Raw genomic sequence first — 20,299 nt, 5'->3', positions numbered from 1 at the left:
TAGATCTATTATCATTTTAGACTTGAAAACAATTCTTTAAAATTTTTACAGGAAAATCAAAATAAGACTCTACTTGCTTTAATTTGAGGAAGCACATTTCGCTAAGAAAAAGCTTGATGACTTTACATTTTCTGATAAAAATAACATAATCTGTCCATCCTAAGTTAGATGTCCAACAAATAATTAGTTACATGTCTATGCTCTTACCTCTCATGTCCTCTAAGATTCCTTTTTAAGGAGTGGCGTAGCATGACATCATGAAAGAATGAGGAAACACCAGTGCAATAAAAAATTATAGAGTTTATAAATACCCATTTTTTGTTTCAAATATATTGTGTGTGATAGATTTCCCATCTTTAAATATGTGAAGAAAGATTACCCTGTGATAATTAGTATTGTGACAACAATATTACAATTTGAAATAAGACAAATGTGTAACATATTTCTTCTTCCAAAATAAATAAGAGGGTTAAATATTGAATTTAAAAAGTAAAACATAATCAAACAGAAAACACCATGAATTGTTTTATAATCTTGAAAGTTGGGAAGACATGTTTAAATGTGATATTAAAGGCAGATTACATTTAAAATAAATATGTTTAATAGCATGACTGTAAGAATTTCTGACTGCCTAAAGAAAAGAAAATAAGAAAGGTAAACAATAAGTTAAAAACTTTAAAATCCATTTGCAATGTGTACAGTAGAAAACAATTTAATACCTTTACTATTTTATAAAAAAGATAAAAATAATTTTAAAAACCAGATTATCATAAACAAAAAATTCAGCCTTACATTTAAGCAAAAACGTAAGATTAGTATAGCACTATCATAAAATGAATAAGTGCTCTATTTTGTATTTCAAATTGTCCACATCTTCCTTTTATAAATTGCTACATAGAATTATAACGTGCAAAGTTATGAGCAGTCTTATGTAATGCTAGTGAGAGCTGATATTTGTATATTCATTATGTAGGGGGCTTTGTCAACATTAATAAAAGTCTTAAATATTTATATAGCTTATAGCCTGCTTTTTGGACTTCACCCATTTCTATGACTGTATCTTACAAATAGAGATTTCACCACAGAGTTTTGTCTTAGTCCATTTTATGTTGCTATAAAAGAATACCTGTAGCTAGATAATTTAAATTTTTGCATTTCTGATCGTGTGGATCTTTTACAAAATTATTTTTTAAATATATTTATTAAGTTCTGGGGTCTATGTGCAGGATGTGCAGGTTTGTTACAAAGGTTAATGTGTGCCATGGTGGTTTGCTGCACCTATCAACCCATCACCTAGGTATTAAGCCCAGCATGCATCAGCTCTTTTCCCTAATGCTCTCCCACCCCTGCCCTCCCCAACACACCTAGTAAGTGGTGTTCCCCTCCCTGTGTCCATGTGTTCTCATTGTTCACCTCTCACTTATAAGTGAAAACATGGGGTGTTTGGTTTTCTGTTCCTGCATTAGTCTGCTGAGGATAATGACTTCCAGCTTCATCCATGTCCCTTCAAAGGATATGCTCTTGTTCCTTTTTATGGCTGCATAGTATTGAAGCTGGAGAATTTATAAAGACGTCATGTTTCTGCATGCTGGGAAGTACAAAACTGTGGCACTGGCATCTGTTTAGCTTCTGGTGAGGGCTTTCCTGCTGTATCTTGACATGGCAGAAGGTCAAAGGGAAAGTGGACACATGTGAAGAGGCAAAACCTGAGGAGCCCTCTGACACTGTAAACACTCAGTGTTGCAGAAACATTTTCATGAATATGAATTCAGTTTCAACAGAACAAGAACTCACTCACTGCTGCTGGTTTTGAGTTCATTCCTGCTACTACATGATTTAAAAATCTGATTATGAAGTCCTTGAAGTCCTTGCCTACGCCTATGTCCTGAATGGTTTTGCCTAGGTTTCCTTCTAGTGATTTTATGGTGTTAGGTCTTATGTTTAAGTCTTTAATCCATCTGGAGTCAATTTTAGTGTAAGGTGTCAGGAAGGGGTCCAGTTTCTGCTTTCTGCATATGGCTAACCAGTTTTCCCAACACCACTTATTGAACAGGGAATCCTTTCCCCATTGCTTGTTTTTATCAGGTTTGTCAAAGATCGGGTGGTTGTAGATATGTTGTGTTGCCTCCGACGCCTCTGTTCTGTTCCATTGGTCTATATCTCTGTTTTGGTATCAGTACCATGCTGTTTTGATTACTGTAGCCTTGTAGTAGAGTTTGATGTCCAGTAGTGTGATGCCTCCCGCTTTGTTCTTTTTGCTTAGAATTGACTTGGCTATGTGGGCTCTCTTTTGGTTCCATATGAAGTTTAAGGTGGAAGTTCTGTGAAGAAGGTCATTGGTAGCTTGATGGGGATAGCATTGAATCTGTATATTACTTTGGGCAGTATGGCCATTTTCACGATATTAATTCTTCCTAACCATGAACATGGAATGTTTCTCCATCTGTTTGTGTCCTCTCTTATTTCGTTGAGTAGTGGTTTGTAGTTCTCCTTGAAGAGGTCCTTCAAAAAGCTTATCCACCATGATCAAGTAGGATTCATCCCGGGGATGCAAGGCTGGTTCAATATACGCAAGTCTATAAATGTAATTCACCACATAAACAGAACCAAAGACAAAAACCACATGATTATCTCAATCGATGCAGAGAAGGCCTTTGATAAAATTCAACAGCCCTTTATGCTAAAAACCCTCAATAAACTAGGTATCGACGGAACGTATCTCAAAATAATAAAAGCTATTTACGACAAACCGACAGCCAGTATCATACTGAACGGGCAAAAACTGGAAGCATTCCCTTTGAAATCTGGCACTAGACAAGGATGCCCTCTCTCACCACTCCTATTCAATATAGTACTGGAAGTTCTAGCCAGAGCAATCAGGCAAGAAAAAGAAATAAAGGGTATTCAATTAGGAAAGGAGGAAGTCAAATTGTCTCTATTTGCAGACGACATGATTGTATATCTAGAAGACCCCATCATCTCAGCCCAAAATCTCCTGAAACTGATAAGCAACTTCAGCAAAGTCTCAGGATACAAAATCAACGTGCAAAAATCACAAGCATTCCTATACACCAATAACAGACTTAAAGAGAGCCAAATCAAGAATGAACTGCCATTCACAATTGCTACAAAGAGAATAAAATTCCTAGGAATACAACTAACAAGGAATATCAAGATTTTTTTAACTTTTGTTTTTAATTTTTATTTATTTTAGAGACAGGGTCTCCCTATGTTGCCCAGGCTGGTCTCAAATTTTTGGGCTCAAGCAATCCTCCTGCCTCAGCCTCCCAAACTGCTAGGATTACAGGCATGAGCCAACACCCCTGGCAACTTTTATTATGGTATATTGTTTTAATTGTTCTATTTTATTATCAGTTATTTTTGTAATCTTTAATGTGCTTGATTTATACATTAAATTTAATGTATTTATACATTTAAATTTTCATAGTTAGGTGAACATAGGGAAAAATATATTGCATATAGAATTTGGTTTTAGGCATCTATCTGCTGTTTTAGGCATCCACTGAGGGTCTTGGAACATATCCTTCATGGATAAGGGGGCACCAGTATATCTGTTTCTTTGCTTGGTTGTCAGTTTTGTAAGTTACGACATAATGCAGTACTGTTTTCTTTGGTAGCTGTTGTTGATTTTGTAAAATTTATTTTTTTATTCACTTTTAAGTTTAGAAAAGAAACATGAGGGGAAAAGTGGGTAAAATATGAAGGCATTTGGTGCCTATGGGGGGATGGTGGTGAGCACTGCTAATTGGTGAAGACGCAGGGAATGAGAAAGATGAATGCTCTGTAGATGAGCTTCTCTTCAGTCACGGTATTGACAAGATCCAGCTTTAGCCCCACAAGAAATTGAGCACTCTTTTGAAATAGTGTAGATCTGTCTTTGCATGTTTTATAAATCTTCATTGGCTGTGCTATTAGCCGTAAAATCTTCATTTAGCTACATATTCTACAAATCATGTAGTATTTGTACTCAGAACTCAAGCTGGTTGATTCAAATTTTCTACAGCTCAGACAAGGCAAAAAGTACAAAACAATGAAAGAGAATATATCTTTATTTGCATGAATGCAAATGTGAGTTTAAGTTTGCTTCATAATCATCTATGAACTATTTCTGTCGAGGGTGAGAACATAAATACCTTAGCTAGGGTTCAGCAGAGAAATTGAAGAAAAATAAAGATTTCACCAGAACAGCCATGTGAAGACCGATCAGCAAACTTTAGAGATTTCTGCTTTGACATTGAGCCAACAATGAAAGAAGCAGAAAAAGGAAAAGGAAGAAGAATTTCGTCGTGCACTAAAGAATATGAATAACATTTTAGATCAGAGAATAACCAGCAGTGACATTAGACTTTGAACTTTCTCTGTTCTGACATGGAAAGTGTCCTGCAGATTATCTTCACTCTTATAATAATTGCAGAATTCATAATTGGGAACTTGAGCAATGGATTCATAGTACTGATAAACTGCATTGAATGGGTCAGTAAAAGAGAGCTGTCCTCAGTTGATCAAATCCTCATTATCTTGGCAATCTCCAGAATTGGGCTGATCTGGGAAATCTTATTAAGTCAGTTTGTAGTTCTGTATCATCCAGCTACATTTGTGACTGGAACAGGATTAAGAACTATTATTTTTAGCTGGACAGTTACTAATCACTTTAGTCTCTGGCTTGCTACAATCCTCAGCGTCTTTTATTTGCTCAAAATCGCCAGTTTCTCTAGCCCTGCTTTTCTCTATTTAAAGTGGAGAGTAAACAAAGTGATTCTGATGATTCTGCTAGGAACCTTGGTCTTCTTATTTTTAAATCTGTTAAAAATAAACATTCATTTTAAAGAATGGCTGTATCAATGTGAAAGAAACACATCTTGGAATTTCAGTGTAAGTGACTTTGCAACATTTTCAGTGTCGGTCAAATTCACTACGACTGTGTTCAGTCTAACGCCATTTACTGTGGCCCTCATCTCTTTTCTCCTGTTAATTTTCTCCCTGTGGAAACATCTCCAGAAAATGCAGCTCAATTACAAAGGACAGAGAGACCCCAGGACCAAGGCCCACATAAATGCCTTGAAAATTGTGATCTCATTCCTTTTACTCTATGCCAGTTTCTTTCTATCTATGCTCATGTCGTGGCTTTCTGAACTGTATCAGAACGAACTGGTTGAGATGCTTTCTCAGACGATTGGAGTTTTCTATCCTTCATGCCACTCTCTTCTTCTGATTCTAGGAAACCCTAAGTTAAGACAGGCCTCTCTTTCGGTGGCAGCTAAGGTATGGGCTAAACGATGAGGAATCCACAATTTCATAAGTCATTCAGATCATAGATTATTGTATGTTGTAGACAAAAACAGGAGTCTAAGAGCAGTATAAAAGATATTTTATACTTCCCTGGTTTCTTCTGTTGTGAAGGTCATTGTAAATTTTTTAAATTCTTCTCTAGAACAGCATATTACTTAAGAATAGTATGTATTTATGATGTATATGTCCACATTATCAGGAATTTGAGAATTATTTGAGGAAATCATTGGCAGATTCTATTGTAATTTAAAAACATACACTACAGCATAATTAGATGTTAATTGTAAATCTACAACCTTTTGTCTGGCAATGGCTCTTCAATTCTAAATCACTCATTGGGATGGACGATGTAGGTAATTATTTTCTTATATCATGTACTACTATTTAAATGGTGAATTACGGATAACTAGAACAGTTATTTGGAACAGAAACAAGGACATGTGGACTTGCAACTATTTCTATACTGATGGGTTGAGAGAATTGAGAAGCTTAAAAAGTTTACTATGAATAACTGCCACATAAAAAGATAACTTTGCTTTTTAGGAACTATATTGTGTATATGTGTACATGCATATTTTATATTATGCCTTTTAAAATAAATATTACTGAGGTAGAATTTACATATAATATAATGCAACATGTTAGTGCACATTTTAGAGTTTTGACAATGTATACACCTGTGTGACCACAGTGCCAATGCCCTTTGCAGTCTACCCTCTCCTCACAAGCCCTTCCTTCCAAGCAACTATTTATCTGCTTTTGGTAACCATAAGAGAGTTCTTTGATTTCTAAAATTTTATGCATATATATATATATATATATATATACAGTCAGAATGTATACTGTTATATGTGAGGCTTTATTAACTCAGCATAATGTTTTTGAGGTTCATCTCTTTTGTTGTATTGATCAGTAGTTTGTTTCTGAGCAGTACTCCTGAGTAGTATTGTATATACCACATTAAAACATTTCTCTTGCCTGTTAATGAACATTTGAATGGTTCTCAATCATTGGCCATTATAAATAAAATTGGTAACAACATTAATGTATGTCTCTTCTTCTGGATATACGATTTCATCACTGTTGAGTAAATACCTATGAGTAAAACTGTCAAATCATATGTTAAGTGTGTATTTAACTTACAACTGCCAGAGTTCTATAGAGTGGTTGTGCCATTTCATATTATTGCCAGCAATATATGAGAGTTCAGTTATTTCACATTCTGACCAGCAATTGCTAGGTATATCTGTTTTGTTTTGTTTTGTTTTTCATTTGGCCATTCTAGTCAGAATGTAATGGCATCTCATCATAGTTTTAATTCACGTTTTCCTAATGGCTAGTGAGGCTGAACATTTTTTTTATGTGCTTTGAGTCCTTCATAAAAACTCTTTTTATGAAATGTTTGTTTAAACCTTTTGCCAATTATTTAGCTTGATTCGTTGCTTTCTGTTTTTATTACTGATTTATAAAAGTTCTTTATATCATATGTGTATTAGTCCATTTTCATGCTGCTGATAAAGACATACTAAAGACTGGGTAATTCATAAAGAAAAAGAGGTTTAATTGACTCACAGTTCCACATGGCTGGAGAAGCCTCACAATAATGGGCAGGTGAAAGGCATGTCTTATATGGTGGCAGTCAAGAGAGAATGAGAGCCAAGCAAAAAGAGAAACTCCTTATAAAAACATCAAATCTTATGAGACTTATTCACTACCATGAGAACAGTATGGTGGAATCCGTCCCATGATTCAGGTATCTCCCATTGAGTCCCTCCCACAACATGTGGGAATTATGGGAGCTACAATTCAAGATGAGATATGGGTGGGGACACAGCCAAACCATATCAGTCTGAATATAAGTTTTTTTTATCAGACGTAAGTTTTATCCATATTTTCTGCCAGACAGGGATTTTTCATTTCATTTTCTTTACAGTGTCTTTCAGAGAAGACATTAAAAACTTTTAGTGCAGTTCAATAATCAATTTATTTCCTACAAGAAAATTATATTTTACTTTTTTGCTTTCAAATTCAATGATTTTTTAAATAAATTGGTTGCAATAAATATCTACAATTAGGCACAGTTATCTTTGTCTATAATGACAGAAAGCCTGATTTCATTTGCTGTCAGAACAGGTTCTTTTGTGATACTGCATGCATTTTTAATAACCTGTTTCAATAGTACTATCTACTTGATCATTCTCATTTTCTTTTTCTTTTTTTTCTTTTTAGAAAGGATCTCCCTAATGGGTTTACTTAAAAATCAGGTAAGTGAGAGAAGTAATATTATAATTTTTATCATTAATTTCTCTGAATTGTCTTGTAGTTTGTTTACCTAATAGCATCTTTCAATATCTGTAAGTATTTTCACCTCTGCACTCATGTGGTCCCCATAAAAAGCACTATAACAGTTAAAGGCTGAGTCTAGAGTCAGAGGTACAATTCACAATTCTATCACTTAGAAGTGTTAGTTAAAATTGTGTAGTTCCCATTTACAAGTGAGAACATGCAGTATTTGGTTTTCTGTTTCTGCATTAATTCACTCAGGACAAAGGCCTCTAGTTGCATCCATGTTGCTGCAAGTGACATGATTTCACTTTTTTTTATGGCTGCATGGTATTCTATGGTGTATTTGTACCACACTTTTTTGGTCTAATCTATTTATTTATTTATTGAAACAGAATCTCACTCTATTGTCCAGGCTGGAGTGCAGTGGCATGATCTATGCTCACTGCTGCCTCCATCTTCCAGGTTCAGGCAATTCTTCTGCCTCAGGTTCCCAAGTAGCTGGGACTACAGGTGCATGCCACCACGACTGAGTAATTTTTGAATTTTTAGTGGAGACAAGGTTTTGCCTTGTTGGCCAGGCTAGTATCAAACACCTGACCTCAGGTGATCTGCCCACCTTGGCATCCCAAAGTACTGGGATTACAGGTGTGAGCCACCACACCCGGCCTCAAATCCACTGTTGATGGGCATGTAGGTTGATTTCATGCCTTTGCTATTGTGAATAGTGCTGCAATGAACATGTGAGTACAGGTGTCTTTCTGGTAGAATGATTTATTTTCTTGTGAACATATACCAGTAATGGGATTGGCTAGGCTAAATGATAGTTTGTTTTAAGTTCTTTGAGAAATCTCCAAACTGCTTTCTACAGTGGCTGAAGTAATTTGCATGCCCACCAATAGGGTGTAAGTGTTCCCTTTGCTCCACAGCTTCACTAGCATCTGTTGCTTTTTTTAACTGTTTGATAGTAGTCATTCTGACTAGTGTGAGATGGTACATTTTTGTGGTTTTCATTTTCATGTCTCTAATGATTAACAATATTGAGCGTTTTTAAATGTTTGTTGGCTGCTTGTATGTCTTCTTTTGAGAAGAGCCTGTTCATGTCTTTTGCTCATTTTTAAAGGTTTCATTTGTTTTCTGCTTGTTCAGTTGTTTCAGTTCTTTATACATTTGGGATATTAGACCTTTTTCACATGCATAGTATGCAAATCTTAAATTCTGCAGGTTGTCTGTTTACTCTGTTGATAGTTTCTTTTGATGTGTGCAAAAGCTCTTTAGTTGGTTATGTCTCACTTATTGATTATTGTTTTTTGTTGCAATTGCTTTTGAGGACTTAGTCATAAATTATTTCCCAAAGCCAATGTTTAGAATGGTGTTTCTTAAGTTTTCTTCCAGGATTATTGTAGTGTGAAGTCTTACACTTAAATTTTTGATCCAACCTGAGTTAATTTTTGTACATGGTGGAAGGTAAGGGTTCAGTTTTATTCTTTTGCATATGGCTAGCCAGTTATCCTAGCACCATTTATTGAATAGGGAGTCCTTTCCCCATTGTTTTTTTTTTTGTCAACTTGGTCAAACATCAGATGGCTTTAGTTTTCATGTCTTTATTTCTTGATTCTCTATTCTAGCCATAATAATCATATTCCATTGGTCTATGTGTCTGTTTTTTTATACCATTGCCATGCTGTTTTGATTACTTTAGCTCTATAGTATAGTTTGAAGTCAGGTAGTGTGATTCCTCTGGCTTTGTTCTTTCTGTTTAATATTGCTTTTGCTACTTGGGCTCTTTTTTTGATTATATATGAATTTTAAAATAGTTTTTTTTTCTAGTTCTGTGCAAAATGACATTGGTAGCTTGATAGGAATAGAGATGAATCTGTAAATTGCTTTGGGCAGTATGACTATTTTAACAATATTGATTCTTCTTATCCATGAGCATGGAATATTTTTGCATTTATTTGTGTCATCTATGATTCCTTCCAGCAGTGTTTTGCAGTTCTCTTTCACCTCCTTTGTTAGCTAGCTAGTTAACTGTATTCCTAGTTTTTTTTTTTTTTTGAGACTATTGAAAATGGGATTGCATTCTTGATTTGACTCTCAGCTTGAAGATTTTTAGTGTAGAGAAATACTACTGATTTTTGTGCATTGATTTGTATCCTGAAACTTTACAGAAGTACTTTATCTGTGCCAGGAGCCTTTTGGCAGAGTTTTTAGGGTTTTCTAGGTCTGGAATCATATCATCAGCAAAGATATACAATTTGGCTATTTTTTTTCTATTTGGATGCCTTTTATTTATTTTTTCTTGCATGATTATTCTAGCTAGGACTTCCAGTACTACATTGAATGTGAGTGGTAAGAGGGGGGACCATTCTCATGTTCCAATTCTCAAGGGGAATGCTTTCAGCTTTTGCATGTTCAATATAATATTGGCTGTAGTTTTGTCACAGTTAGCTCTTATTATTTTGAGGTATGTTCCTTCAATGCCTATTTTTTTGAGTTTTTTTTTTTTGTTGTTGTTGTTGCAACCACTTTTGAAGACTTTTTATCAAGAGTCCAGATTTTTCTTGTTAGTTTTCTGCCTCAGTCATCTGTCTAATGTTCTCAGTGGGGTGTTGAAATCACCCAATATTACTGGGTGTGTGTCTACATCTTTTTATAGGTCTGGAAGTACTCATTTTATGAATATGTGTGCTCCAATGCTGAGTGCATATATTTTTGGGATAGTTAAGTCTTCTTGTTGAATAGAACCCTTTACTATTATGTAGTACCTTTCTTTGTCATTTTTTTACTGTTGTTGGTTTAAAGTCTGTTTTATCTTATATAGGAATAGTGATTCTTTCTTTCAAACATCAGATGGCTGTAGTTGGGTTCTGTATTTCTGGGTTCTCTATTCTGTATATTTCCCTCCCTCCCTCCTTTCCTTCCTTCCTTCCTTCTTTCCTTCCTTCCTTCTTTCTTCCTCTTTCTTTCTTTCTTTCCTTCTTTCTTTCTTCCTTCTCTTTTTTTGTACTGTAGTTCTGTGGTACATATGCAGATCATGCAGGGTTGTTGCATAGGTACTTACATGGCAAGGTGGTTTGCTGCCTCCATCCCTCCATCACCTATATCTGGCATTTCTCCTCATGTTATCCCTCCCCAACCTACACCATGGAATACCATGCAGCCATTAAAAAAAATGATGAGTTCGTGTGCTTTGTAGGGACATGGATGAATCTGGAGACCCCCAGTTCTTAACTGGTTCAGCATCAGCTCAAATGTCCGAAGTCCAAAGTCTCATTTGAGACTCAAGTCAAGCTCCTTCCAGCTATAAGCCCGTGAAATAAAAAACAATTTATTTCCTTCCGAGATACAACAAGTATCGGGTAAACATTCTCATTCTCATTCCAAAAAAGAAATATCAGCCACAAGAGAGAGGCAATAGGTACCACACAAGTACAAAAAGCAGCAGGTGTTTAATATTTAACAAAATGTATGTGTTAAATATTAAATATCTAAAATAATCTCTTTTGACTGTATGTGTTGCCTTCTGGACACAGTGGTATGAAGTGTAGGCTACAGGGCCTTAGGCATCCCCACACCCATGGCTTGGCTGGGCAAAGCCCACATGGCTGGTCTCATGCCTCTTCTTTCTGTGACTTCACTCTTAGTGGTCTGACTATCTCATCTCTACACCAGGTGCACTCTTTTCCTTGTTCTTCCCTGGACACATTAGGGACATCCACCATTAGCACACTGATAATGCTGTTCCTTGTGTTTGAAATGTACTTTACCCAGACAAAACATGGTTAATTTATTTACCAACTTTAGGTTTTTGTTCAGACATCACTTTCTCAATGAGTCCTTCCCTAATCACTTTATTAAAATTTCAACCTCTCTCCTAACCACTTTCTATTTCCCCTCCCTACTTACATTTGCAACTTCTTATGCACTGTATTTTATAGTTTGCTGTATATTTTTTGTTAATTATCTGTTTACAGTTCATCTTCTCAGAATGTCAACTTATTAAAATCATTTAAAAATAGTGGTGTTTACTGCTGCATCCCACTTTCTACAGGGCTGGCACAAAGAAGATATTCGATAAGTATTTGTTGTCTGAGCAAATAAAATATCCCTCTCTCAGTATATAATTTTTTCCTGAATTTTCCTTTGTGTATTTCAGTTTCAGTTTTGCTTGCATTTTATATTTGCCTGCTATAATTAGCTTTTCTTTTAGTCATGGAGTTTTCTTTGTGAATTTACCTAGGATGTATCTTTTGGTGGGCCATCCAACACACTCATTTCTTTGACTCCTGTTAGGCCTATATTATATCTCCACTGTTTTTGAATGTCACTACATTTTGGACTAGCTACTTTGAGAGGGAAATGCAGCAGTTGCATTACACAAAGAACATGAATAATTGACCTTTCCTGGTTGGACCTCATCATAATTAAATTTAGTTCAACGTTTGAAAACAATGCAAAAAATTTATACCATTTCCGCTTACACTGAGGAAAATAAAGATGCTATGCATACCTTTATTTGGGATAAAAGAGAAAAAGAGACATGGAAATTTGAAATAACAAAATACTAATGCCATTTGTGTGCTAAATCATTCAATTCTGATGCTCTATTGCTTCATAATAAAGTCACCCCACAACTTGATGGTGTAAAATAACTACCATTTTATTGTGCTTTTGATATAGTTTGGATCTCTGTCCCCGCCCAAGTCTCATATTGTATTGTAATTCCTAAAGTTGGAGGTGGGGCTTGGTGGGAAGTGATTGGATTATGGGGGGCAGTTTCTAATGGTTTAACACCATCCCTCTTGGTAATGGTGTGGCAATAGTGAGTGAGTGAGTTATCACAAGATTTGGTTTTTGAAAGTGTGTGCACCTCCCTCGCCATTTCCTCCTGCTATGGCCATGTGAAGATGTACCTGCTATCCCTTTCCCTTCCTCCATTATTATATATTTCCTGAGGCCTCCCCAGAAGCAGATGGTGCCATGCTTCCTGTATAAACTGTGAAGTCATGAGCCAATTAAACCTCTTTTCTTTATGAATTTCTCAGTTCAGGTGTTTCTTTATAGCAATGTGAGAATAGACTAATACACTTACAGATTCTGTAAGTTAGGGCTTTGTTCAAGGCATAGCAGGGATGGCTTTTTTTTTGTTCCAGAATGTCTAAGGCTTTAACCAGAGAGTTATGAACAGCTGGGGGCAATTCAAGTGACTAGGGGCTGAACTTCTCCTAGGTGGAGCTGAGAAATAGACAGAAATGTCAATGATAGGCAATGATAGAAATGTCCCATATGTATGCTGGCTATAAAATGGCCAATAGTCACATGTGGCTATTGAAAATTTGAAATATGGTTAGTAATAGTGAGGCTCTGTACTTTTAATCTTATTTAATTTTTATTAAAGTGAATTTAAAAAACCATATGTGACATGTGGCTAGTAACTCTCATATCAGACAGTGCAAATATAGTTTTCTTGGCTCGTAGACATGTGGCTAGTAACTATCATATCAGACAGTGCAAATACAGTTTTCTTGGCTCGTAGGTTTAGTACCTGGGATAAAAGGACTTAAAAGCTGGGCTCATGTGGGACTATGAGCCAGAGGGCCTGCACATGGCCTCTGTATGTAGTTTGGACATTGTGACCTCAGAGTAGTTGAACTACTTACATGTGGCTTAGGACTCCAAGAGTAAATGTTGCAGTGATTAAGAAAAAACTGCATGGCTTTTTATGATTTAGCCTCAGAATTCTTATAGCATTTTTATTAGTTGAATCAGACAGAAAGCATTCTAGATTTAAGGAGAGGGCTACACAGACAGAATTCTAAGATATTAATAGAAGTGCCACAGTATGCGTCATATGTTTTAAAACTTCCATAGTCTCTAAAAGATTTTTGTATCATACCAGAGAGCAGTTTTCTTCATTTTCTTAATCTTTGCATATTTTATGAATAATCTGCATTGGTGATGTTGATAATAAAGAATATTCTGATTAGAAACTCTAAATATATACTGCATTTTTCTAGATGGGGGCTTAGAGTTTCTAGCCCAGGGTGATAAATGAATCAAAAGGATACATCATGCAAATGAATAAATTTTAAGCAAAGGAGGGCATTGTAAAACTATAAAAGAGGATCTATGTCAATTTTGCATGTTAACAAATGGGGGTTCAAATTTGAATGCAACACTTACCATGTAAAATATAATCAGAGTCAATAGCAACAGCAAATATAATATTTGCCTTGAAAATCACTAGCTGATACCCTCAAGGGAAAAAGCTTGTATATTTTACAATTTAGTTGGGTACTAATTTTTGAGCACATCTTGGATCTTTCCAGACTCCACCAATGCCTATCAATAAAACAGAAAGAAATCATTAATTTGGGTACATAAAGCTATAACAATGCAGCTAGAATCAATCAGTCAATGGAATAATGAAGGCAGAGATTCACTATGTACAGGCATGTCAAGTATTCAGGCTACAGCGTTTACAGTAATTCCTGTTGTATAATTCATGATGGGGATTGTGGGAAATGGATTCGTTGTATTGGTAAACATCACTGACTCGATCAGAAAGTGGAAGATCTTCCAGACTGACTTTATTCTCACCTGCTTGGCCATCTCCAGGATATGTTTTTCTGTGGATAACAATTTTAGCTATCGCTTTCAATATAAGCTATGAGAAAATGCCTGATTCTAAGAATCTTGCAGCAAGTTTTGACATTCTCTAGACAGGATCCAACTATTTCTGCTTGTCCTGTGCCATCTGCCTCAGTGTCTTCTTTTCCTCAAGGTAGCCAACTTCTCCCACCCCATTTTCCTCTGGATGAAATGGAGAATTCACATGGTGCTTCCTTTTATTGTACTAGAGGCAATGATCTCTCTCTGCATAATTTTCATTTTGAAGGAAATAATAATTAATAGTTTAATCCAAGAATGGGTAACAATAAAAGGCAACTTGACATTTAACTATATGGAGACTATGCAAGATTTCACTTCTTGGTTTCTTCTTCAGCATGTTCAAGTTTCCTTTTGTGGAAACACTGGCTTCAGTTCTTCTCTTAATCCTCTCCTTATGAAGCCATACCAGACAGATAAAGCTACACAGTGTTTATTCCAGGAATCCCAGCACTGAAGCCCATGTCAGAGCTATAAAAACTGTAATTTCCTTTCTGCTCCTCTTTATTGTGCATCATTTCATCAGTATCATACTATCACTGGCCTAGTCTATTCTAGACAGCGTTGTGGCAAAGACTTTTAGTAGTGTGCTGGTATTTTTTTAATCCATCTGACCGTTCATTTCTTCTAACGTTATAGGAACACAAACTGAAGCAAGCTTCTCTTTGTGTCCTGAAGAAGCTGAAGTATGCCAAAAAGGACATAATCTCTCATTTTTATAAACATGCCTGATATGAGTGATAATATTCTGAGAAAGAAAACAGAACAGGAGAGCTACACATTTGTCACTTTTCACCTACCTCTTTTTTTCTCATTATATTATATGATATATTGAGCTTTATTGAAAATATTTGCTGAATTAAATGAAGCAGAGAAGATTGCTACCTTGTTTGCACCATATATGGAGATTATGTATTTAATAGTGAAATTCCAATATATTGATAATGCACTTTGCATTAGGCACTGTGAACAATATAACAGATTACTCTATTTTTAAATTTTATTAATATGTTGCATAAGCATTAGAATAGACTAGAAACACATCAAGAATTATAATATATATTTATCTGGATATAGTGTTTATGAAATGAGATTTACATGTGTCAACACATATAGATTGAGTTCCCATCCTAAAAATAACGATCAATTGATCATTTAAAACTGGGAAGGAAATCGCAAATGAAAATAGTTAGTAGAGTCTACAGCTTAGTGAAAACTGAGGATATGAAGCAAAGTCAATTGTAATGCACATTACTAAGTGTTATTTCCAAATATAAGATCCATTCTATTAATATTTTCTGTCATTTTCAGTTAAAAGCACTAAGCAACCTTGACCATCAAAAATGTTACAATCTTGACCATCTACAACAGACTTGGACTCTAGAATCTGAATCTTTGGAGTAACAATAATATTTTACTTAACTGGTTAACTATGTAACAAAGGCAAGGACATATATTAAAAAATCAGTGAGATTTTAAGTAAGCAAAATTGGAAGGCTATTTCTGGAATCTAGTGTAGAGTTACTAGGCTTGGTAAATAAAAAATACAGAAGGCCCAGATGATAGTAACGAATGCAGGATCTCATTTGACGAAAGTCACTATGTAAAACAAGAAAAATAAATAAAGGTTTGAAAGGAAAAACAAATCAGGGATAACCACTCAGTTTACAAAATTAAATTTAATAAGAATAACTCCTCTTAAAAATGTAATTAGAAAGCAAGTAAAAATAGCAGGTAAATAAAGGAACAAAATCACAAGTTTAAGATAAACTGTAATAAATACTTAAAATGAAATAATTGGGAGTAGATTTTGAAAAACAACTATGTTTTCTCTAAAAAAGGAAAGAATGTATTGCAAGGAAATAACAAAGTTTTCAGCAGTAAAGTCAAAAGACAAATTTTCAACATTTCAGAAACTATTTTAAAAAGTCAATTATATAGTAATCAAAAGAACAAAAAATAAAGCCTAGAAAAATAACCTGGACTCTGCGGGTGTAAAATGAAATTTTAAATGTGTGAGTAAAAATAAAATATCCAGAGAATAGACTATGAGATTTCCATGTCCAAAGGATGTAATCCCTTTAAGACACTAGCTCTCAACACAGGGCAATTTTGCCCCATAGGGGACATCTAATGATGCCTGGAGACATTTTCAGTTGTCAAAATTGGAGGGTTGTTGCTGGTATCTGGTGTAATGTTACCAGATTTAACAAATAAAAATATAGGAGGCACAGTTAAATTTAAATTTCAGACAAATAAAACAAGAAAGAATAAATTTTTAAATAAGTATTATTTGTGATAAGCAAAATATAAGTTTACGTCATAGTGTAAGTATGCTATGGAGGATCCATCATAGACCTGCAGCATTGATAACTGGATATACAGATAATGACAATTATTTGTTGCTCATTTGAAATTCAAATTGAAATGACACACCCTGTATTTTACCTGGTAACTGTATGAGGACAAGGACGCTGCCAAACATCTCACAATGCACAAGACAGCCCCTCACAACACAGCTGTTATAGCCATCCTTTACGAGGTCAATGTAGACACTCAAAATGAATGGAAAGAAAATGCTTGTCAGAAGAAAAATAGATTTTATATTAATTACAAAAACAGAGATTTTAGAAATGAAAACTATAATGTCTAAAAAAAAACCCTTATTTAGTGTGATCAATAGCAGAAAGAAAATGATAGAAGAAAGTGTTCTTGAGGTTGGAGCAATAGACATTATATACTCTGAATAACACAGGGTAAAATAATTGAAAAAATTGTACATCACATTAAGAATATGAAAGGCTATAACAAATGATGTAATATTCATGCATTCTGAGTTTCAGAAAAACAGAATGAAGAGGTTGGTGTTGAAAGAGGACGCAGAGAAATAATGGCCAAAAAATTCCCAAACATGGCAAAGGGCATAAACCTATAGATTCAAGGAGCTGAGCAATTTCCAACTAGAATATAACCGATGAAATCCATGTCAGGGAACGTCATTGTCCAATTTCCAAAAATTAAGGACAAAATCTTGAGAGCAGGAAGAAGAAAATGACATCCTAGCTATAGGGAAAATACAATGTGAATAACAGTGGTGTTATCACAAGAAACCAGAAATAACGGTGGAAAAGAGCACAAATATTTAAAGTCCTCAGAGGAAGAAATGGTCTACCAGAGGTTTACGTCCAATAAAAATATCCTTCAACAATAAAAGGGAAATCCAGGCATTCTAAGAAAAAAGAAAAGCTAGAAACCTAAGGAATTTATTTCCAACAAACCTATCTTTTTAAAAATGGCAAATGAAGTTCTCTAAATATAAAGGAAAGGATAGAAGAGTCATTTTTGGAACATCAAGAATGAAGCAAAAATAACAGAAAGGGGAGAAAAGTGGGCAAAGACAATATATCTTCCTTTTCCACTTGAGTTTTCTGCATATGTTTTAACTGGCCATTGCTAGTATTGAAGATGGAAGAGAGACAGGAAATGTGGAAAGAAAATGAGGTTTTTCTCTAACGCTTACAGAAAGGAACTCACCTTTGACACAGGGATTCAACCCAGTGAGCCCCAGTTTAGATTCTGGAGCTGCAAAACTAAACAATAGTAAGTTTATGTTGACATAAAAATTATAAAGGGATATAATGTACCTACACTTCACTAAAAATGGTAAAAAGTGTACCACTAGACTGTGATAAGCTATGCATATGTAATGTAATACATAGAGGAATCAATAAAAACGTTGTTCAGAGAGACACATGCAAAAACTTTACAGATAGGATTATAGAACTAAATTCAATTATAGAACTAAAATAGAATTATAAACATTTTTAAGGGCCCTGTAGGAGAACAGAAAAAAGAAAACAATCAAAAGTAGTATAAATAAAAAACCAAAAAATAAAATTGCTCTAAAATATCAAAAATTACATTAAATATCAACGGTTATTGAAAGTAAATTTTTGCCATTTTGGCTTGTGATTTACAGTTTGGCATAGATATATAATTTAAATTACAAATATTTGTATAACGACTAATTTTACATAAACTCATTCATGCCCTCATGCAAATATCACAGAACCAAACCAGATCTACAGGAGAAACATGTTCATCTTGTTTATGCTGTGAGTAACACAAAGTAACACACTTCCTAATTTCCATATCAGTGACTATGTTAACTTACATGGCAAAGGGAAGTTACATTTGTGAGTCAATTGACCTGAATTTAGAGAGATTATTCTGGATTCTTCAGGTGGACTTAATGTACCCACAAGGTGGCTAAATGTAGAAGAGGGAGGCAGAAGAGTCAGTGCCAGGGTGATGTGGTGTGATGGGAGGCTCAGCTGGCTATTGCTGGCATTGAAGATGGATTAAGGTCAAGAAATGTGGGCTGAAAATGGGTTCTTCTCTAGAGAATCCAGAAATGGACTCAGCCTTGACATGTTGATCTAACCCAGTGAGACCCATTTCAGACTCCTGAGCCACAAAACTGTAAGGTAATAAATGTATGTTCTGGGAACCCCCACTAAGTTTGTGGTAATGCATGATTGCAGCAATAGGAAAACTTATACATTTTCCACAGATTCTTTTCATGCTTTTGTGAAGTCCCTGTCTTTATAGTGTAAAGGGATGCCCACCTATAGTTTCACAGGGGAATAAAATTATCATGGATATTAACACAAGGAAAATGAGTAATCCATTCCCTCATAAAAGAAAGATCATTTTCATAATTCAACCCCAATAAGCAATTATTGAGCCCATATTCAAATGGGAATAGCTGAGAAATGCCCCTCTGCCATCCTTGTACAATTTCTGTCACGTAGCCCGGTTCAGTGCCTCAGCAGCGTGTATCCTATACTTCTCTAGTCTCCACAATGACTCAACCTTCTGTAATTTAGTAGGAGCCTTGTTCTAAAGTTCAGAGTCTTCTTAGAAAGTGGTGGATAACACAGTGACACTTATGGCTAATGAAAAATTTGCTATATTTTCTGAACTGAAAACAACAACTACAACATCCCATTAAACTGGAATTTTTAAGGGAAGACAATGAATGCTCAAAAGATTAACCTCATCTGACCTAATTTACCACAGTGACCTTAACCATGTGACTTAATTTCTTTAGGTATAATTCTTTATGCTCTCTTTCTTTCTCGTGCCTTCAATAAGATATTCACACTGTGTGAAGAAATTACTTTGAGGCTTCCAAAAATGTCAGAAGTAGGTGTAATATTAAAACTGGACTTCCTGTTTCAAGCCGTTAGGCTTTAGAGTTTACAACTGATTTATATGTTGTGCATCAAAAAGACTGCTGGCTTTTCATAGGCTATTCCTTACATAAGACTCTATGGATTGGTTTGGAATCCATGTTTTAGAAAGACAGGAAAGAAGGAATTTTCAAAAACAAGAGAGAGACCTTGTTGATCTTATGCTTATTTGATGACTGATAATCAAGTCAATGGGTCTTGGAAGATAAACAACAGGAAGAAATGAGATTGCAGGATCCGCGTTACATTTTATAGCTGATATCAGCATCTGGAAGTGTCAAGTTTAGAATTTTTTGTGTGCATTAAAATGAGATTTGAAAATGGTATAAAATCCCTAACAAGATATCAGAGGCAAGAGAGACGAAAATCACAAACAGGCACTGAAATGGACTCTGCTGATTGTGCACATGCTGGGTTGATCTGCAATTAAGAAATGGTTTGATTCACTTTCAGTAAGAATTATTCAATATGTGTCTAGAATTCTGTTATCAGCCTTCTGCATTGTTAATAAAGAAAGATTCCATTGAGTCTGTGGCAACAAAATTCCCCCACTCCTACCTGCCAAGGCACTGTGTCAGGTCTAATATACTAACAACAGATATGGAGTGCAAAAACATTCCCTGAGAAGGATTTGGTTAAAGGCTTGATCAATTCACACTCAGAATTTCCTAAGAATAGCTATAAAGAATCACCTAAGACTGGGTAATTTATAAAGAAAAAAGTTGTAATTGGCTCACAGTTCCATAGTCTGTACAGGAATCATGAGACAGGCCTCAAGG

At 35.1% G+C, this 20,299-nt stretch overlaps 1 protein-coding gene across 1 annotated transcript; it reads left to right on the top strand.

Moving 5' to 3' along the window:
• The first annotated feature begins 4,128 nt into the window (after positions 1 to 4,128).
• LOC105704828 (taste receptor type 2 member 13) lies at positions 4,129 to 5,760 on the top strand. Its single transcript, XM_012434291.3, has one exon. It carries the CDS (start codon positions 4,390 to 4,392, stop codon positions 5,299 to 5,301), a length of 912 nt encoding a protein of 303 aa, XP_012289714.3. The 5' UTR covers positions 4,129 to 4,389; the 3' UTR covers positions 5,302 to 5,760.
• The last annotated feature ends 14,539 nt before the right edge of the window (positions 5,761 to 20,299 follow it).

The sequence above is a fragment of the Aotus nancymaae genome, unplaced genomic scaffold (genome assembly GCF_030222135.1).
Source record: "Aotus nancymaae isolate 86718 unplaced genomic scaffold, 86718_ANA_hifiasm-v0.15.2.pri h1tg000016l, whole genome shotgun sequence".
Classification (NCBI taxonomy): domain Eukaryota; kingdom Metazoa; phylum Chordata; class Mammalia; order Primates; family Aotidae; genus Aotus; species Aotus nancymaae.
Note: the sequence above shows the minus strand (reverse complement) of the source record. Positions and strands in the feature narration are given on the sequence as shown.